Source organism: Mercenaria mercenaria, chromosome 1 (assembly GCF_021730395.1).
Source record: "Mercenaria mercenaria strain notata chromosome 1, MADL_Memer_1, whole genome shotgun sequence".
NCBI lineage: Eukaryota > Metazoa > Mollusca > Bivalvia > Venerida > Veneridae > Mercenaria > Mercenaria mercenaria.
The window spans coordinates 77,030,884-77,048,777 of record NC_069361.1 but is presented as its reverse complement, the minus strand read 5'-3'; the positions used below and the strand labels follow the sequence as shown (position 1 = coordinate 77,048,777).

Below are 17,894 nucleotides of genomic sequence, written 5' to 3'. Positions count from 1 at the left end.
ATAATGAATATTTCCATCTTTGAATCTGGAAATACTAACATTAACTGTAAATTTGGATGCTTACCAAAAAGATACTGACTGAATGGCAAAACAGTACAGAACATGATCAAACTGTTCAGATGTGCATACTGATTATGATCAGACTGGACAGATGTGCATGCTGATTGTGATCTACACTGATTGCAAAGGCAGAATCAATCATCTCAAGCATGATATTCAGCATCAAATGGTTTCTGATACATATTTCATTTTCACATATAAATTTGGGAAGCTTACACTTTATCTTTACCTCTCTTAATACTTGATATTTTTATGACACAGATTCAAGCTATTGTGCAAGATCTTCGTCCTCCATTAGAGTCATTAAACTCTCCAGTGACAGCTCCAGTTTCCGCAGATGTGTCCAGTTTCCCAATCCAGCATCGAAATAGTCGGGGGCGCTGTCTCCTGTGACAGCTCTTGTTAGCTGTCGTAATGTTCACTGCAAATGAATAGTCTTAATCCGGAACTGGGTTTTTCCAAATCAGTGTAGGTACACATACCGCAAATTTCTTTGAATTGACAACCCAAACTGATACTTTTACTAAAGACAGACATGTTAAAGTCATTATGTATAGGATTCATACAATAAGGTTGACTTTGTGTTCGTGTGTGAGTTTAATACTTTGACATATTTCAAAGCTACAAAGTACAATGTGTAGACTGGGTTGTTTTTTGTTTTGTACCTACAGTGCGTGCATGAATCTTGGAAATGCCAGACATAATCCGATTTCCGGCGTAAATCTCAGGGTTCCCACAGGCCATGGAAAATGCTTGGAAACGAGCTACATCTTTAAAAGTGCTGGAAATGTCGAATTGTAAAAATGTAAATTTTACTGATTCCTGTTGTGATTTACTGACAACAGATTTTAAAATGTTTCGAACTGAGTTGGCCAAAGGATTATAGATGGTGCAGAAAGGAAAATGACGTCCACAAAGCGCATTACCGAGTTTGTAATAAAACAATTAAAAGATAGTTTGATAAATGTGTTTCTAAGTAACTACACACACACAAAAAAAAATAAAAACCGTAATCGTCTCGAAAATAATGAAGCGCGGTACAAGTCATTGAAAATGCAAATTTGTCCCTAAAAAGTCCTTGACTTCAGTTCCCAGATTTCTGTATGAACCCTGAAGATTATTCTGCCCTGTTATAAATACAGCTGAAGTGCCCCAACCCATCAGTACTCTCAGTGCTTTGATTATGAAAATGTGTGTGTGTGTACTTCTTAATATGGCAAATCTGTTTCTTTTGAGGTTCCAAAATAGTATTAAAACCATATGCTTTCGGATTAGTTTATGTAGACTGTTTCAAACCCCTAGCAGAATTTTGTCTGAAACTGCAACACATTTGGGCATTTTTTCTAAAAAATATTTTTTTAACAAAAGCTTGAATTCTGCTGAATAAATTGTTTTTGCACTGGTATAAACAAAAGTAACAACTTTCTTTTCAAGCTTTTCTTAAAGGCTGATATTAATCAAAATGTTAGTTTTATAGCAGTCAAATGGGCTTTATTATAGATATAATTAAAAATTGTCGTTATAATTAAGTTTTCACTCGCCTATTTTCCAAATAAAATCCTTATCAACATGCACGTTTTAAAATCCCGCCTGATATTTCAATACAAGTAATACACGATCAATAATACTGGCAATAATATCGTCAATATACAATATTGTCCATCACACTTGACGTAAATAGACACGCAATATATTGAAGCTGAACACCACTAAACCCCGCTGTTCTTTATTTCATATAAAATTTCCTTACTTCATTTATAACGGTTTTTCGACATTTTCTAGCATATCAGATTTTTAGAGACTTATATTCCCATAAAGAACTAGATCGCTACTTTAGAAAAACAAAAGGAAAAGGGGGTGTTAACTTTTACATAAGAAAACTACAGTTCGTTAAATACAACCCGCTAAATTTACTACTTTTCGCTTCTTTCAACTTTTCTTTTCGAGACATTTAATTCTTACGCCGCCATTTTTACCTAGCATGCGATAGGAACATGCCGATTTCAATAGAATGCAAAGTGATACATACTGAAACGCGGTAGGGTAAAAGTAAGCACGTTGCTGTCGAGAAAATGCACTAGGAAAGGAAAAAAATATTAGTACTATTTATATTTGGACTACATGTGATAACTGCGGAGGCTTACATTCTGTTTGGTTGTGACCAGCCTATTGATGAAAATCAGAAAGCGCAAATATCTATTGACCAATTGTCCATGGACTCATTTAGATCTACCAGAACTTATAACTTTGAAAGGTCACACGTTCACGTTTATACTGTTGATTTTGAGGATTAAAATTTGTTGTTGCAAAATGATTACGATTATGCAATTTAAAAAAAGACATATATACAAAATTTACATGTACTTAACAGCTTTTCAAACTCAAGACCTTGTTATTTTGTTACTACATGTATGTCTGCCAAATATTGACAAAAATCAATAAAAAGACACAATATCAAATGATCATTATATTTCGACTTATATAAACATCAAAACACAAAGTTTATAGTTGATAATTTTGCATTTCATTCGCTCTATTTACTGTTTGTTATGAAGTTTGTTCTAAGTCAACATGCACATTGACAACATAAAGTGTTTTTTACGAAAACATTCGTTCAGTTTTTTTTCTCCAAACAAACGAATCCAGGTATAAATACTTCTCAGCAGGAAGATACTTTAAATAAACACCCATTTGAAACGCTTTTGTAACGTCGTACTACAGAAGGCCGGACTGGAGACTGATTGTTTTGCTTTGTCACGGTAATACGGAGCCCCTTTATTGACATGTAAATTACGGTTATCTACGAAATCTCCTTGCGTTTTGTTTTCGATAATTATATTCATTATACTAAAATGTTAATTCATCATCAGTCGAACTAAAGACAATTTTAATCTTTTTAAATTCTATTTGCCGCTGTTCCAAGTATTTCAAAATGCTTTGTCATAATAATAACAACAACAATAACAATGATCATAACAAGTAGGCTTCTTTTAAAAAAGAAACCAAGGAGAGGTCCAGTTTTGCTCCTTTTTAAGTTATATCAGAGACATAGATGACAATTGTTATCTATGTCTCAGGGTCACTGTGACCTATTAGGGGTCATAGTCACTGTGACCATGACCTAATGACCTCAAAATCATAAGTCCTCTTCAGGTTATGATCAACCTCCGCCAATCCGACTATAGGCCCAAGCATTTCCTAGTTACTGAATTTCATTTAAAGATGTCCAACAGCTTCCACTGCAATAATTGTACATTGAACTTGGTCCTGGTGAAAGCTACCAAATCAGCATGTTGCCATTTTCGCGAGAACCTCACCTGACAGGCTTATTTGTCAACTGCCCCGTTTGTTTGCCCTCAATGGAATAGCTTCCGAGAAGTTTTAGAAAAGCTTAGAAGAAAATCCCAATCGAACAGACGTTTGCCTGAAGTGACTGAAAAATATATAATTCTGTTTTTCTAATGTTTTTTTTCAGAGATTTTTTATTAAAATAAGATATTTTTTATTTAGCGTCGGTTATAACAAACATGTAAACATTAGCTAATACAAGCTATTTTCCGACATAACATGATAAACCTACATTATCCTATTGTTAATGTGCTTTTTGAAAAACGAAATTCTGAACATTTTATTTGTTCTACTTTATTACTCTGTTTGTAAAGTTTATATGTTAAATTGCCACCTTGTTGTGGCTTGGAAAAACTCTTCTCATTCTAGCAGATCTTCCGAACTTGGCAAACGAACCTGCTAGTTAAACAATAAATTCATTTAATTGAACGAAATACATTTTAATGTGATTCATTATTGTAACAATAGTATTACACTATATTTCTTTATTTTAAACGAACAATTATTTTCGTCTTAGAGGATTTCAAAACTTACTTGTGCGCAAGCGCATTGGGCCATTTTAGACTGGCTCACCGTAATTTGCGCTAGAAAGTGAAATCTATCGCCGTAAAATTAATAGATTAGTCTAAATCCTCCTAGTTTGAAAGCCAACACTATGGAGAGGTCGATGAACAAACAATGTGTCTTTTTCATGTTTTTTTTTCGAGATCTCGTTAATAGTTCGAAAATAAAACCTGAACCCATCTTCATCAAAGTTCAAAATCTGAAATTCAGCCCTAGACTTAAAAACATCAAACTCTATTAACCAAATTGCAATTATATATATTTATTGAGAAATTTTGCCTACTACTGTAGAAGACTGAATAGCTTCATCCTAATATGGCATTAATTTAACCATGTCCAGTCAAGACTCGCGAAGTGTTGACGTGTCACTGAAAAGGCTCCGTAGTTTTTTGCTTTTTCCTATAGACAGATTTAACAAAACTTTTGCAATCAGCTCTAGCGACCATGTCCTACTGTGAATGTTGTGTTTCCAAAACAGATTCAGAGCGTCATTCGATTCAAGGGGAGTGGCAGAATATTACCATAAATCCAGCGTACATTATTCAAAAAAGTATTAGTGGTTTAAAGAATCGGTTTGAAGAGTTAAAATACAAAATATGGCGAATATTCTTGGCTTTGTAGGTGTAGGAGTTTCTGGGCTCGCACTTCTTTTTTCTATACTGGCTATGGGATTGCAATACTGGGAAACTGGAGATCAAGGCATGGCTGATGTTAACATTGGATTGTGGGAATATTGTGCTGAAACAAGCCTCGCCAAAGTATGTACTACGATTGACTCGGATTCAGGTAAATATTATATACTTTATCAAATTAATCAAAAATCTATCTCACCAAATGCAAGTTTTTTTTTCTACTCAGGGATTTTGCATCAATTTAAACTGATGACAACAAATGCTACAGCAAAATAGGACACAGATTTTCATTATTTGTGGAATTAATCAGCCGCTGTCGTAGTTTATAACATTTTTCTCTTTTTTTCTTTTTTTTTTAAAAGTGCAATATGAAGATGCGAACACTAACGGATTTTAAATACGCTTCATCCATAAATATTTACAAATATTTATGGATGAAGCGTATTTAAAATACGTCAGTGTTCGCATTCGTCCATTATGAACAAGTTAACATACAGAGGCAGGCACACCGGGTGCCAAATTCATCCTCTTTCATTACAGACACAGAGCGATCTGACTAGAGCCGAGTGAAGATTAATTATATGGCCACCAACTGGGCGTTATCGTTTGAAAATTTATACATGATAAACACACTAACCACTGCAAAATGTGTCCTCTGTTAGGTCATAAAGTAAACAAATAACGTCATTTGAACTGCAAACAGTACTTTTCTCGCCTAAAAAGCAGCAAAATGTAAAATACGTCCACCCCCACCCCTTCCCCCTGATAAGTAGTATTTATGATGAACATACCTTGAATCTAATAAAAGTAAGGACATGTTACACATTCACAAGTTACAACAATTACGCATCAGGTATAACAAAATACATGTACACCATCATATTGGTTTATTTTAGATTGAATTATTTTGATATGCTCAATGTTGCGTGTTGGCTGCACAGTAAGATCTAAAATGATTGAACGCATCAGTGGCATTTACAGGCAAATTATTGTCTCTAGGTAGGACCTCAAGACTTATGTAGGTTCCGCACAAAAACGCGAGTTAAACACGAAGAAAGTATATATTTCATTATAGAAGTATGAATATATGTTATTAATGCACAAACAATGAATAATATTTGTGATATAATTAGAATAAAATTAAATAGCTGTTCCATCTGAAAACTTTTATAAACTGACATTTTTGTTGTTAATTGTACATATATTGTAAGAAAAAACACATATATATTTCTTGTATATATTACTTTTAAATATTTCTAGTTGCCAATCTTTATATTGGATTGAAAACTTCTAGAGGACATCTAAGTAGATCAATCAAACAATAAAACTGTCGTGTATATAACATCAAACAACAAAATGTTGCTTGTACCAAAATATTTTTGCAATGGGAGGTTTTAGAAGTAGCAGATAAAAATCCTAAATTACTGTATAAATTTATGTATATTTACAGATCAATAAACATCCCGTAAAAATCATTTTGTACAGGAATTACATTTTGATGCACGGCTACGATTTCTTCGTCACTATAAACTGTCACTGTACCTTCAAAAACTTTTTAACAAACAACAATAAACTTGTATGACCAAAAGCCGAGTGGAAATAAATTATATGGCAACCAACTGGGCGTTATCGTTTGAAAATGTGTACATGATAAACACTCTTACCACTGCAAAATGTGTCCTCTGTTAGATCAAAAAGTAAACAAATAACGCCATTTTGAACTGCAGTCAGCATTTTCCTCCACTTAAAAGCAGCAAAATGCAAAATACGTCCACCCCCACCCCTGCTTATTTTTGTTTGCAACAGTAAAACCAGTGTAACCTTTTATCATGGATAAACTGGGTAATTTCTTTAATTATATTTACATTCACTATATATTTTGTATGGAAATAACAGAAATTGGTCACAGCTTCACATAAATGTCAATATACAAATACATATGATATAAAGTATATGTTTAAAATGCAGATGTGGAGGCCCTGTGAACAGAGGCCTAATACAGTATACTTGAAACAAACAAACTTCTTATTACACAACGTTAAGATATACTGGTGGAGGCTGACCTAACCGCCGAACCTGGGATCAGAATTCAACGGAGATCAGGTATGCAAAAAACAGACATACAGAATCAGTGACTACGTTAAACGTTTATATATGACACATACACATTTCACAGTTCTGGAAAACAGACACTGTCATGTCCATACATCAACATGTGAAAACTGCCAATATTCCATGTGAAGCTGTAACGACTGAAGGGAAGGAAGGTGTAGGCTGAACTTGAACACATAAGATGTACCTGAAATTATAAAGAAAAAGGAGAACACAAACAAAATAAGGGGAGTGGAGGGTGGGATATTAAACATCAGCAAGTATAAACAATCGAGGATTCCTTCGATAAGAAGCAAAATCAACCCTCGCATCTATTTGCAAACGACCTTCTTCTTCCATGTGCAAAACTGAAAGGACCCAAAAGGAGATTAAATCGCAACAAGTATATTAATATACCAACAAGACATAAGCTAAAGCGGGCCCTTACAACAGGATAAGAGCTCCTTCAGTAACAGGTTTTGAATGGTAATCATTAAAAACACATTACTGAAGATAGCTTGGCACAGAAATAATAATACTAAAAAGAACAACCCAAGACAGTTGTATGAATACATTACTTTTACTATCAATAATTTTACTATAGCAAGCAATTAGTACCTAATTTCGTTTAAATTAATGGTTGGCAGAAATTGGTCACAGCTTCACATAAATGTCAATATACAAATACATATGATATAAAGTATATGTTTAAAATGCAGATGTGGAGGCCCTGTGAACAGAGGCCTAATACAGTATACTTGAAACAAACAAACTTCTTATTACACAACGTTAAGATATACTGGTGGAGGCTGACCTAACCGCCACATGTCGAGAATTTGGAACAACGTGGAAAATTCTTGACAACCGCCACCAGTATAGCGAAGCAAACCCTGCCTGAGAAGCTGTGCCTTAACAATTTTCTGCTTAAAAGGACTGACGTTTGTTTTGCAGAGTGAATAAAAACAAAATATTTCCAAATTATGACAAGTGCACCCCATCCCTGTTGAAGAGACCCGTCACGGATTCGACGATTTCTGGTTAACGAACGTATCCACCAATGTATTTAAAAAAAACAAACAACAAACAAATGAGCAGCGAAATTATTAACGCGTTTTCTAGCTCTCTCTTATGAAAAATAAGTTAATTACTCAATGAATAACAATGATACCTTGATTGTCTTCAAAAGGAAACAAGTGTAAGATTAATGGTTTAACTTGCCGCCATTTCATACCATCCTGACTCTGACACAGTATGGTCGCATTATGACGCTGCATTACAAGTTGAGAACCCTCAGCTGATTCCTTGTCGTAACGAAATACCGACTTTATAATTGAACATCCAACTATCCAAATATGGGTAGGACGCACTGAAAAGCTGAAAACAATTGTCAACAAAAAAGGGCAACATATGGCAGGTACAAAGAAACTGCTTATAGGCTTAAGATCTGAGTGACAACAGCTGACGTGAGAGGATTCTAATGTAAGATTTAAGTGCACTTGAATCCGGGGCGCAACGCCCCATTCTTGTAATATCGTAAGCAGTCATGCTGCTGTTGCAGCACCTACTCTAAATAAATGTGGTTTATATGGAATGGCAGTCAAAGATTTCTTTAGAACACACTAAACTGACAGCGTATGACGGGTAGACCGTTTAAATAAACAAACAAATAACTAGTTTGAAGCACTAGATGGTCGAACAACCATATATCTCTCTATTAAATCCAGGGGTCAAGTAGAACAATGTGTAAGGTTGTAAATAAATAGCTACTCCTTCGTCTTTTTTCTGATCGTCCTTTGATGAATGAAGAATTATGCGAAGTACACCAATACTTACAATACTAACGTCTCCCTCACATAATGCGTGACCTTTAGCACTTATATTCGAGGAGTTTGAGTTCGTGTGTACAAGCTCACATATCCTTAAAAATCAAAATGGTCAGGGAAATTACTGCTGAAAACTGTAATGCCTAAAATATAGAAGAGCAAACAGTATTTGTCACCTGTATAAGTTTACGAAGTAAATCAAGCGTTATAGGTTGCCTGATGTCAATTGTCCGATGCAACCTATCAAAACTGATAAGCATTCAACGTAACATAAATCTTTAAGTAAGATATTCAAGACTATTTATTTTACAATACAAGAAATGTCCGAGATATACAGACATGTTGTATGACGAGCTACATTCTTGATTAAAAGATGGGCTAAAAGTGCAGTAAGGTGCAAGTCGTCTGTGCATGCAAGTAAAGCTGACACGATCGCATAGAAACCACTACTAAATAGTCTAGAAAGGGAATGGCTCTGTAACAGAAATTAAAAGATCAACTTAGGCTTGCAATTTTTTTGTTTTTTTTTTTTGTTTTTGCTATGGGTATGTTAAGGCAGTTATCTATAAAACAGAATAAATCGGTCACACATTCCCTGAATTAGAGCGAGCCAAACAAACATAATTATCCAAGTAATAAAACAGCCTTTCGGATTTCCTCTTGTACCGGACCAGCTATTGTAATAAATTAGCAAACTTTTCCCAATGGCAGCAAAAGATTGCACACTCATAGGTAACGTCTTGTCAGTAAAATAATCCCCTCCTAATTTGAAGGCTAATAATTTCAAAATCATAATTATGAACCTCAAAAGGCGAAAGGCAGATTTGGTGCCAACTTTAGCCATTTCGCAATATTGCACTAATGAAACAATAGCTCCGTCACTCTGTCTAAAGAAGTGTACTGAACTGAGGAAGAAGACGTATCAATAAAGTCATTCAAACTTGAACCCTGCGGGGTTCCCTTCGGAAAGGAAAGATGGTGTATAATCCTCGAGCTACCATCTTTTTGGCCACAAGACTGATCGCGGATTGCCTGAAATTTGGAACAGGCATTTCTTTAAAAGGAACCGCAATTCTGCTTAACTGCTCTTCCTACATACTAGTAACTTTCTCATTAGCTACAGCAGAGTTTTGCCTAACGGAAATTAAAGTTTGACTGAAGTTTGGACTCTAGGGCGCTGGTTTTGTAATCGAAACCCTTTGTTAGAACCCTCTAAAAATTCGGCTGCCACTTATTTATTTGGATATAAAGAAAGATAGACTTGTAATACTGCTAAGTCAATAAGGGTTTTGGTGAGGGAATGGAGGTTTAAGTGACCCTCTTTGAGATGCCGGTTTTGGCTATCTGAAGATTCCACGAGGTCCAAGTGACGAGTACCTAGAACGATATTGATTGGTAGCTACTAGTGATTCTGAAAAATAAATAAATACTTCCTAGAGTGCTTCCCATGACAACGCGTACAGCTATGTTCGTATACACAAGCAAATTTGGTACAAATACCTTGAAAACTAGTCATAACATTTTCTTGCGCACGGTATATATAGATACTCATGTACATTAAGGACCGGCAATGAATCTATCTTTTGGCCGGAGCCTTTTACTTAAATTTTAGCTATCAGTCTGCTTCAGTAACAAGAAAACTCTGACTTTGACTGTTATTAATGTGATCTGAGCGTAACAATACTGTTTACTCTATGAATTCGCCATTAACCATCGTAATTTAAACATTTGCTGAAACGTGGTCTCCCAAGTCGTTATAAATGATCTACATCGGAGCCAACTCACCATTTTATTCAACACTGTCTGACAGTGCAGCGAATCATCAGCCAAAATGCCCCTTCGCTGCGCAAACACGGAACAATGGTATTCTGCAACAAGGCTCACCACAACCACATGTTGTTGCGGGTTCAGATTAACCGGTTGCGGGGCTGAAACGGCTGGGTAGCGTTGCGGTGTGGCTGTACCATCAGGACTGTGTTGCGGAACTTCTTGGGTTTTTGACGTTGTCTAGAAATATTCAATTGTATACTTGAAAATTTGGCAAAAAGTATATTAATATATGTAAATTTTGTCTCTAGCCCGTTATAAACTTTGAGATAGAAAGGAAAATATGACAAATTTGCAATTTGGCAGCACATCAATTCGAAATCATGTCACCAGCATACACAATGTCTATAGTGGGCATTCAGACAATAAGACTGAAATGGTCAATCATTTAACAAATGGGCTAAAATAAGTTCATCAATATACATTAGTCATGAATTCAAAATCTAATGACCATACAACACAATGAATATAATGAGCAACTCTCTCTTTTATGATAGAACATAGCCAAATGGGCAAACACAGTTCATCAATATACATTAATCATAAATTAAAAATCCGATTACCATCCCAACACAAAGTATATAATCGGCAACCATCCGTTTACCACCAAACACAAATTATATAATCGGCAACCATTTTGTTAATGATAGAACAGAGTCAAATGGGCTAAACACAGTTCCTCAATATACATTAATGTTAAATTCAAAATCCGGTTACCATCAAACACAATGGATATAATCGGCAACCTATTCTTTTATGATTGAACATAGCCAAATGGGCTAAACACAGTTCATCAATATACATTTATCATAAATTCAAAATCCGGTTACCATCCAACACAATGGATATAATCGGCTAAAATAAGTTCATCAAAATACATTAATCATAAATTCAAAATCCGATTACAATCCAACACAATGCATATAATCCGAAACCTTTTTTGAAAAATGATTGAACATCGCCAAATGGGCTAAACACAGTTCATCAATGTACATTAACCATAGAATCAAAGTCCGGTTACAATACAACAAAAGGGATATAATCGGCAACCTATTTTTTATATTTTTTTTTATTATTATTATTAAATGATCGAACATAGCCAAATGGGCTAAACACAGTTCATCGATGTAAAATAATCATAAATTCAATATCTGGTTACCATCCAACACAATGGATAAAATCGGCAAACTTATTTTTTTTTTTTTTTTTTTTTTTTTTTTTTGAAATTATCGAACATAGCCAAATGGGCTAAACACAGTTCATCGATGTAAAATAATCATAAATTCAATATCTGGTTACAATCCAGCACAATGCATATAATCCGAAACCTTTTTAAAAAAAAATGATTGAACATAGCCAAATGGGCTAAACACAGTTCATCAATGTACATTAACCATAGAATCAAAATCCGGTTACCATCCAACACAATGAATATAATGGGCAACCTTTTTTTTTCTTTTTTTTTTTCTTTTTTTTTTTAATGATCGAACATAGCCAAATGGGCTAAACAGAGTTCATCAATATACATTAATCATAGATTCAAAATCCGGTTACCATCCAACACAATGGATATAATGGGCAACCAATTTTTTTTTTTTTTTTAAATGATCGAACACAGCCAAATGGGCTAAACAGAGTTCATCAATATACATTAATCATAGATTCAAAATCCGGTTACCATCCAACACAATGGATATACTTGGCAACCATTTTTTTTTTTTTTTTTTTTTTTTTTTTTTTTTGAAATGATCAGACATAGCCAAATGGGCGAAACACAGTCATTATACATTAATCATGAATTCAAAATCAAGAACCATCCAACACAATAGAGATAATAGCAATTTTCTTAACTTTCGCGAAACACAGTAAATATACATTAATCATAAATTCAAAATCAAGTACCATCCAACACAACGGAGAAAACAGCAACTTTCTTAACTTTCTCTTTTTTTATTAGAAATGATCGAACATAGCCAAATGGGCGAAAGAGTCGATACACATTAATCATAAATTCAAATCAAGTACCATTCAACACAATGGAGATAACAGCAACTTTCTTAACTTTCTCTTTTTTTTTTATTAGAAACGATCGAACATATAGCCAAATGGGCGAAACACAGTCAGTATACATTAATCATAAATTCAGAATCAAATACCATCCAACACAATGGAGATAATAGCAACTTTCTCTTCATCCCTAAGCAGTAATCATAAATTCAAAATCCAGTTACAAACCAATACAAAGGATAGGGATGGCACTCTTTTTCCTAAGGCAGTACCGGCTGATACAATCAGACATTAACAATTGGGCTAACTATAGATTATGATCTGAAAGGCTAACTATAGATTAAGATCTGAAAAACAGTCATCCTTCTACAAATGACAATAAGTTATAACTACATTTTTTATTTTTTTTGTAGGAAGCCAACTTGTTTTATATTTATTCATTTGATTGTTTTATTAACAATATTCTTCTATACAAACCATATACATTAGCCATCAGGACTAAAAACAAACATACTGCAAGAAACGGTGGTATATTGAAAAGTGAAACTACTTATTTTCCTCACACATGCGCACTTAATTACTTGATCCGTGCTCATGAAAATTTAACTTTGCTTAATATATATGTGAAATGGAAGTTTAATTACTTCACTTTAGAAGAAAATACTTTTCAGCGAGATTAAATCTGATAAAGTTGCTTAAACCCTACTCTGTTTGTAAGCAGGTATCATGAATAATAGACTCTTCCACGTGTTTATTGTACTACATATATAGTTTAACAGATTCATGAATAACTCGCCACTTGTATACAGAAATCGTCTGCTACACTGCTAGCAGTGATGTTTACACATGTCTATGTTTAACCCTGCATTACAAAGGAATGCATTGTTATCAAAATTCGCGTGGGAAACCACATACTTACCTACATAAATTTGCAAGACATATTACCAATTTAATAATTCATATTACCTTCGTATATCGACCTGCTCTTTTACCTCTCGTTTAAGTGTACACCTTCCAGTAACACACAAATAAACACCTCAACACTCCAGGATTAAATTGTAGCAGGTCACAAATTTTTAAACAAATAGTCATTATGATAACTGCAAAGTAAAATAGAAAAGCTATTAATCAATTTAATGTTTAAATCCTTCGGTAATTACACAGATATATCCGTATAATAAATACAACTATATTAAAAATAAGCAAATAATACAAGCCTACCTCCCTGCTATATAAACTGCATAACTTACAGATTTAAATCACTCAACAAAAATCTCAAAATACTATTTAAGTATTCTCTCACAATATCTAAATGCGCATAGAATAATTAAGTCCATATATTAAACATCAGCAAGTATAAACAATCGAGGATTCCTTCGATAAGAAGCAAAATCAACCCTCGCATCTATTTGCAAACGACCTTCTTCTTCCATGTGCAAAACTGAAAGGACCCAAAAGGAGATTAAATCGCAACAAGTATATTAATATACCAACAAGACATAAGCTAAAGCGGGCCCTTACAACAGGATAAGAGCTCCTTCAGTAACAGGTTTTGAATGGTAATCATTAAAAACACATTATTTTCATATAAACAACATTGGCGTAACCGATGGCCATTTCCGCAATCTAACGTCATTTAAAACCATGGACAAAATGGCGTCAATCGAAAAAGAAACATTCAAAATTTGACGCTAAAATTTCAAAAAATCAACAGTGGATTACAGCTAAAAATATTTGTTTCTGACGACAGTATTACTGTAACAAAACGACATTGCAAACGTCCCGCTGAACATGACCAAGACCAGCGACGTTCGGCTGGACGTTTGCTATGTTGCTTTATTACAGCAACACTAAAACAAATGCCGTTATGGCGCCAAAGTGAACGTCGCCCCACGGCATATGACCAAAGACCACCAATTCAAAAAAGTACAGTAAACATACTGGGAATAAGGTACGCATATATCTGGGTATAAGGTAATGTTTGTCCGTTTTAACTGGTCAGTCATGTAAACAAACATCAATAAGTGATTTTTGTTTGTTTCAAAATTGAATGTTTTTACTGCATTTCAGTATTAATACAGTATTTCATTATGCATTATAATAAAATTGGTATATCTTGTGTGTGTGTTTAAATAAAGTTTTATCAAACGAATTTCCCCCGCCATGCCAACGATGTAAACAAGGGGTGGTCTCATTCATACGAAAATTTCTTAAATCGAGTATCACTATTTACCACCTTTGATGGACTTGAATTTTTGTTAGTTATAATTGCATCTTAGGTACGTCCAGCAGGTCCGATATACGCTGGGGCACAATTATTGTCTTGTTTGCTATTACATTTGTCTCTCATCTCTGTGTCCATCGTTTTCTATTATCATTATGAAAAATAATATAAGTATTTTTTTTATTTTGTATAGTTACCGATGATGAACTAAGAAATTACCGAGGTGTGCGCGCGACAGTATTTCTTGGCATACTATTTACCACAGGTGCTATCGTATCAGCGATCTTAGTGCTATTTGTCCTGACAACCAAGAAGGTTCTGTATTTTGTAGCGGCTGGACTTGATGTTGCTGCAGGTAAGACCGTTTTCTCCCAACACTGTGTACCAAGATTCCTTAAAATCCCAGGTCGAAAACTGCATGGCCGTTTAAATTTTAAGACTGCATTGCAGTTTGTGCTATGACTTTTCCTGGTCTTTTCTATAATATAGTTTATGCTACGACTTTTCAAGGTCTTTTCTATAATACAGTTTGTGCTACGACTTTTCAAGGTCTTTTCTATAATACAGTTTGTGCTACGACTTTTCAAGGTCTTTTCTATAATACAGTTTGTGCTACGACTTTTCAAGGTCTTTTCCGATTATTTCTATTACTGAGCTTCCTTTTAGGTGTACATGTATATACAGCTTCTGTTATGAGCTTGTGCTTTGACTTTACCGCATCTTTTCTTGAGGCATACAGACACTAAATAGAAAAATGGCGCGAAAAAAACTGGTAGTCGCATAACGGCGGATACAAATAGTCCTCAGTTTTTTGCTCTGTAGAGCTATTTTCCTTATTTTCTTTGCATTTTTTTTTGCTAAAGTCACATGACAGATCTATGCTTGACATGTAGGTAACATTTTCATAATGAAATAACAACATGACAAAATTTTTCATGGAAAATTAGATCATACACCACCAGTATAATTTGGGGTCTCACTTTTTAGCTGATTTTGCAGTTTGTGTGTTTGACTGAAATTATTTTTCTTGCATCAAACATGACCCCCACTTTTCTTTTGATTTTTAGTTAGCAATGACAATATTCTTCAAGAAAATGTAAGTTACAGAAATTTAAAATGGGTCTTGATGTGTGCTGCGGTCATTGGAAATAGGTCAGTTTTATATAGAATAAAGAACAACAACTATTTAGTGTGTTATAACCTTGATAACTGCCTTGGCCGAGTTTCTGTTCAGGTGAATAAACAGCTTATGCTATGGCTTTTCCTCATTTTTCCTTGATGATTGCCGTGGCTGAGCTTCTGGTTAGGTGTGTATACAGTTTGTGCTACGACCTTTCTCCACAATAAGCTTTATGGCTTTTTAAGGTTTTTCTTTGATGACTGCTTTTGGCTAAGCTTCTGTTAAGATGGATATAGTCTGTGCTATGAATTTGCAAGTTCTTTTCTTGATGCTTGCGATGGCTAAGATTCTGTCCAGGTTTGTAATCAGCTTGAGTTATGACCTTTTCAGGTAATTTCTTAATGATAGCTGCGTTTGAGTTTCTTTTTATTGGTGTATATACAGCTTATGCTATGAATTTCTAAAGGTCTTTTATTGAAATTGTCATTTTAACTTTAAGAGCATAGTCAGGTAATAATATTATCTTTGCAGGTCTCTTCTTGATGATTGCGATGGCTGTGTATGCGGACAAAGTGGCTCATGATGGATATGACTTTCACGCATCTTTTGCATTAGATATCATTGCCTGGCTAGCCGCATGGGCTGGCGGAGGAATATTTGTAGCAGCTAAACTTACTGAAAAGGAATAATTCAGTGAAAAATAAAACATATCTTGCAAACATGTCATGTCTTATATCATAGATAGTAGTGTTGCGTATTAACTTCGTACTATACTAGCACCACTCTGCTGTAATTTGTTACACGTTATTATTTATTATCCGTACTATGTTTCGATATATATGGTTTCAATGGTTTAGAAAATCGAGATTTAGAAAAAAAGTTATTAATTCAATCCGTTTAGAGTTGCTTGAAAAAATATGTGTTGATAATTTATCTTTTGTCATTTCCTCAGATGCAGATGTAAAATACCCGAAGACAATATTGAACAATGGAGTATCGAGATCCTATACAGATTTGGTGTCATTTTGCATAGATTTTAAAGACATTTGAAACTATTAATGCAGCAATTTTGTAAAGATTTTTTTATCCTATGTTTTCTACAGGTTCACGACAACATCTGACATTTTTGATCACTATAATAATCGATGTTCCTAAATATTGGGATAATGTTTTAACTATGTGTAACTGTTGTGCCGAGTTCAGGTCAGGAATATGAAAATAAGATGGTAATATTTTACTTTTACTATTATTTACGATTTTACTTAATATTGAAAGCCAGTAATCACTTCAGATGCTCCCAGCTTTGAATACAGACAGTTTCCGTTGTACGACATCTCTTCATGGGTTCTAATAATTAGAGACATAGTATATCAAAATAAAAGTTACAAGTACTGAAGTATAATGTGAAACAGCATTCCTAAAAAAAACTTAAAATACATTTTAAATATATGTTGAAGTTGAACACGGCTGTTTATTTTTATGTCACATGTATAGAATCCACTCATTGATAACGATATGAGCCGCACCATGAGAAAAACAACATAGTGGCTTAACGACCAGCATGGATCCAGACCAGCCTGCGCATCCGCGCAGTCTGGTCAGGGTCCATGCTGTTCGCTTTCAAAGCCTATTGCAATCAGAGAAACTGTTAGCGAACAGCATGGATCCTGACCAGACTGTGCGGATGCGCAGGCTGGTCTGGACCCCTGCTGGTCGCAAAGCCACTATATTGGTTTTCTCATGGCATGGTTCATATTTCTAGAATATCAGATTTTCAGACACTTTATTCCCATCAAGAACCTTACCGCTAGTACAGAAAAGAAAAAGGGGTGTTAACTTTTATACTGATATAAAATATAGTAAAAACTAACGCGATGCTTTTGAAAAGTAAGAAAAATGATGACTTTTTATATGTGCACTACTTATGTCTGGACCTACAAAAAATCCAACGTTTTGCCCTATAACAATTTTTGAAATAATTATTTTGAAAAAGAAATTGTGTAAGAATATCTGTAAGAGAAGATTGAATTCTGCTGAATAAATAGTTTTTGCAATTGTATAAAAGTAATAACTTTATTTTCAAGCTTTTCTCAAAAGCTTTTCCATTTTAAAGATATTAATCAAAATGTAAGTCTAATAGCAGCCAAATGGACTATATTAGAAATCTGACTGCCTAAATACTTATTGAAAATTGACGT

General features: G+C 34.3%; 1 protein-coding gene across 1 annotated transcript; it reads left to right on the top strand.

The window, feature by feature from the left end:
* Nucleotides 1-4,417: 4,417 nt before the first annotated feature.
* On the top strand, nucleotides 4,418-17,237 carry LOC123545468 (uncharacterized). The gene is made up of 3 exons (XM_053551495.1): nucleotides 4,418-4,758; nucleotides 14,770-14,931; nucleotides 16,228-17,237. Exons 1-3 carry the CDS (start codon nucleotides 4,569-4,571, stop codon nucleotides 16,383-16,385), a joined length of 510 nt encoding a protein of 169 aa, XP_053407470.1. The 5' UTR covers nucleotides 4,418-4,568; the 3' UTR covers nucleotides 16,386-17,237.
* The last annotated feature ends 657 nt before the right edge of the window (nucleotides 17,238-17,894 follow it).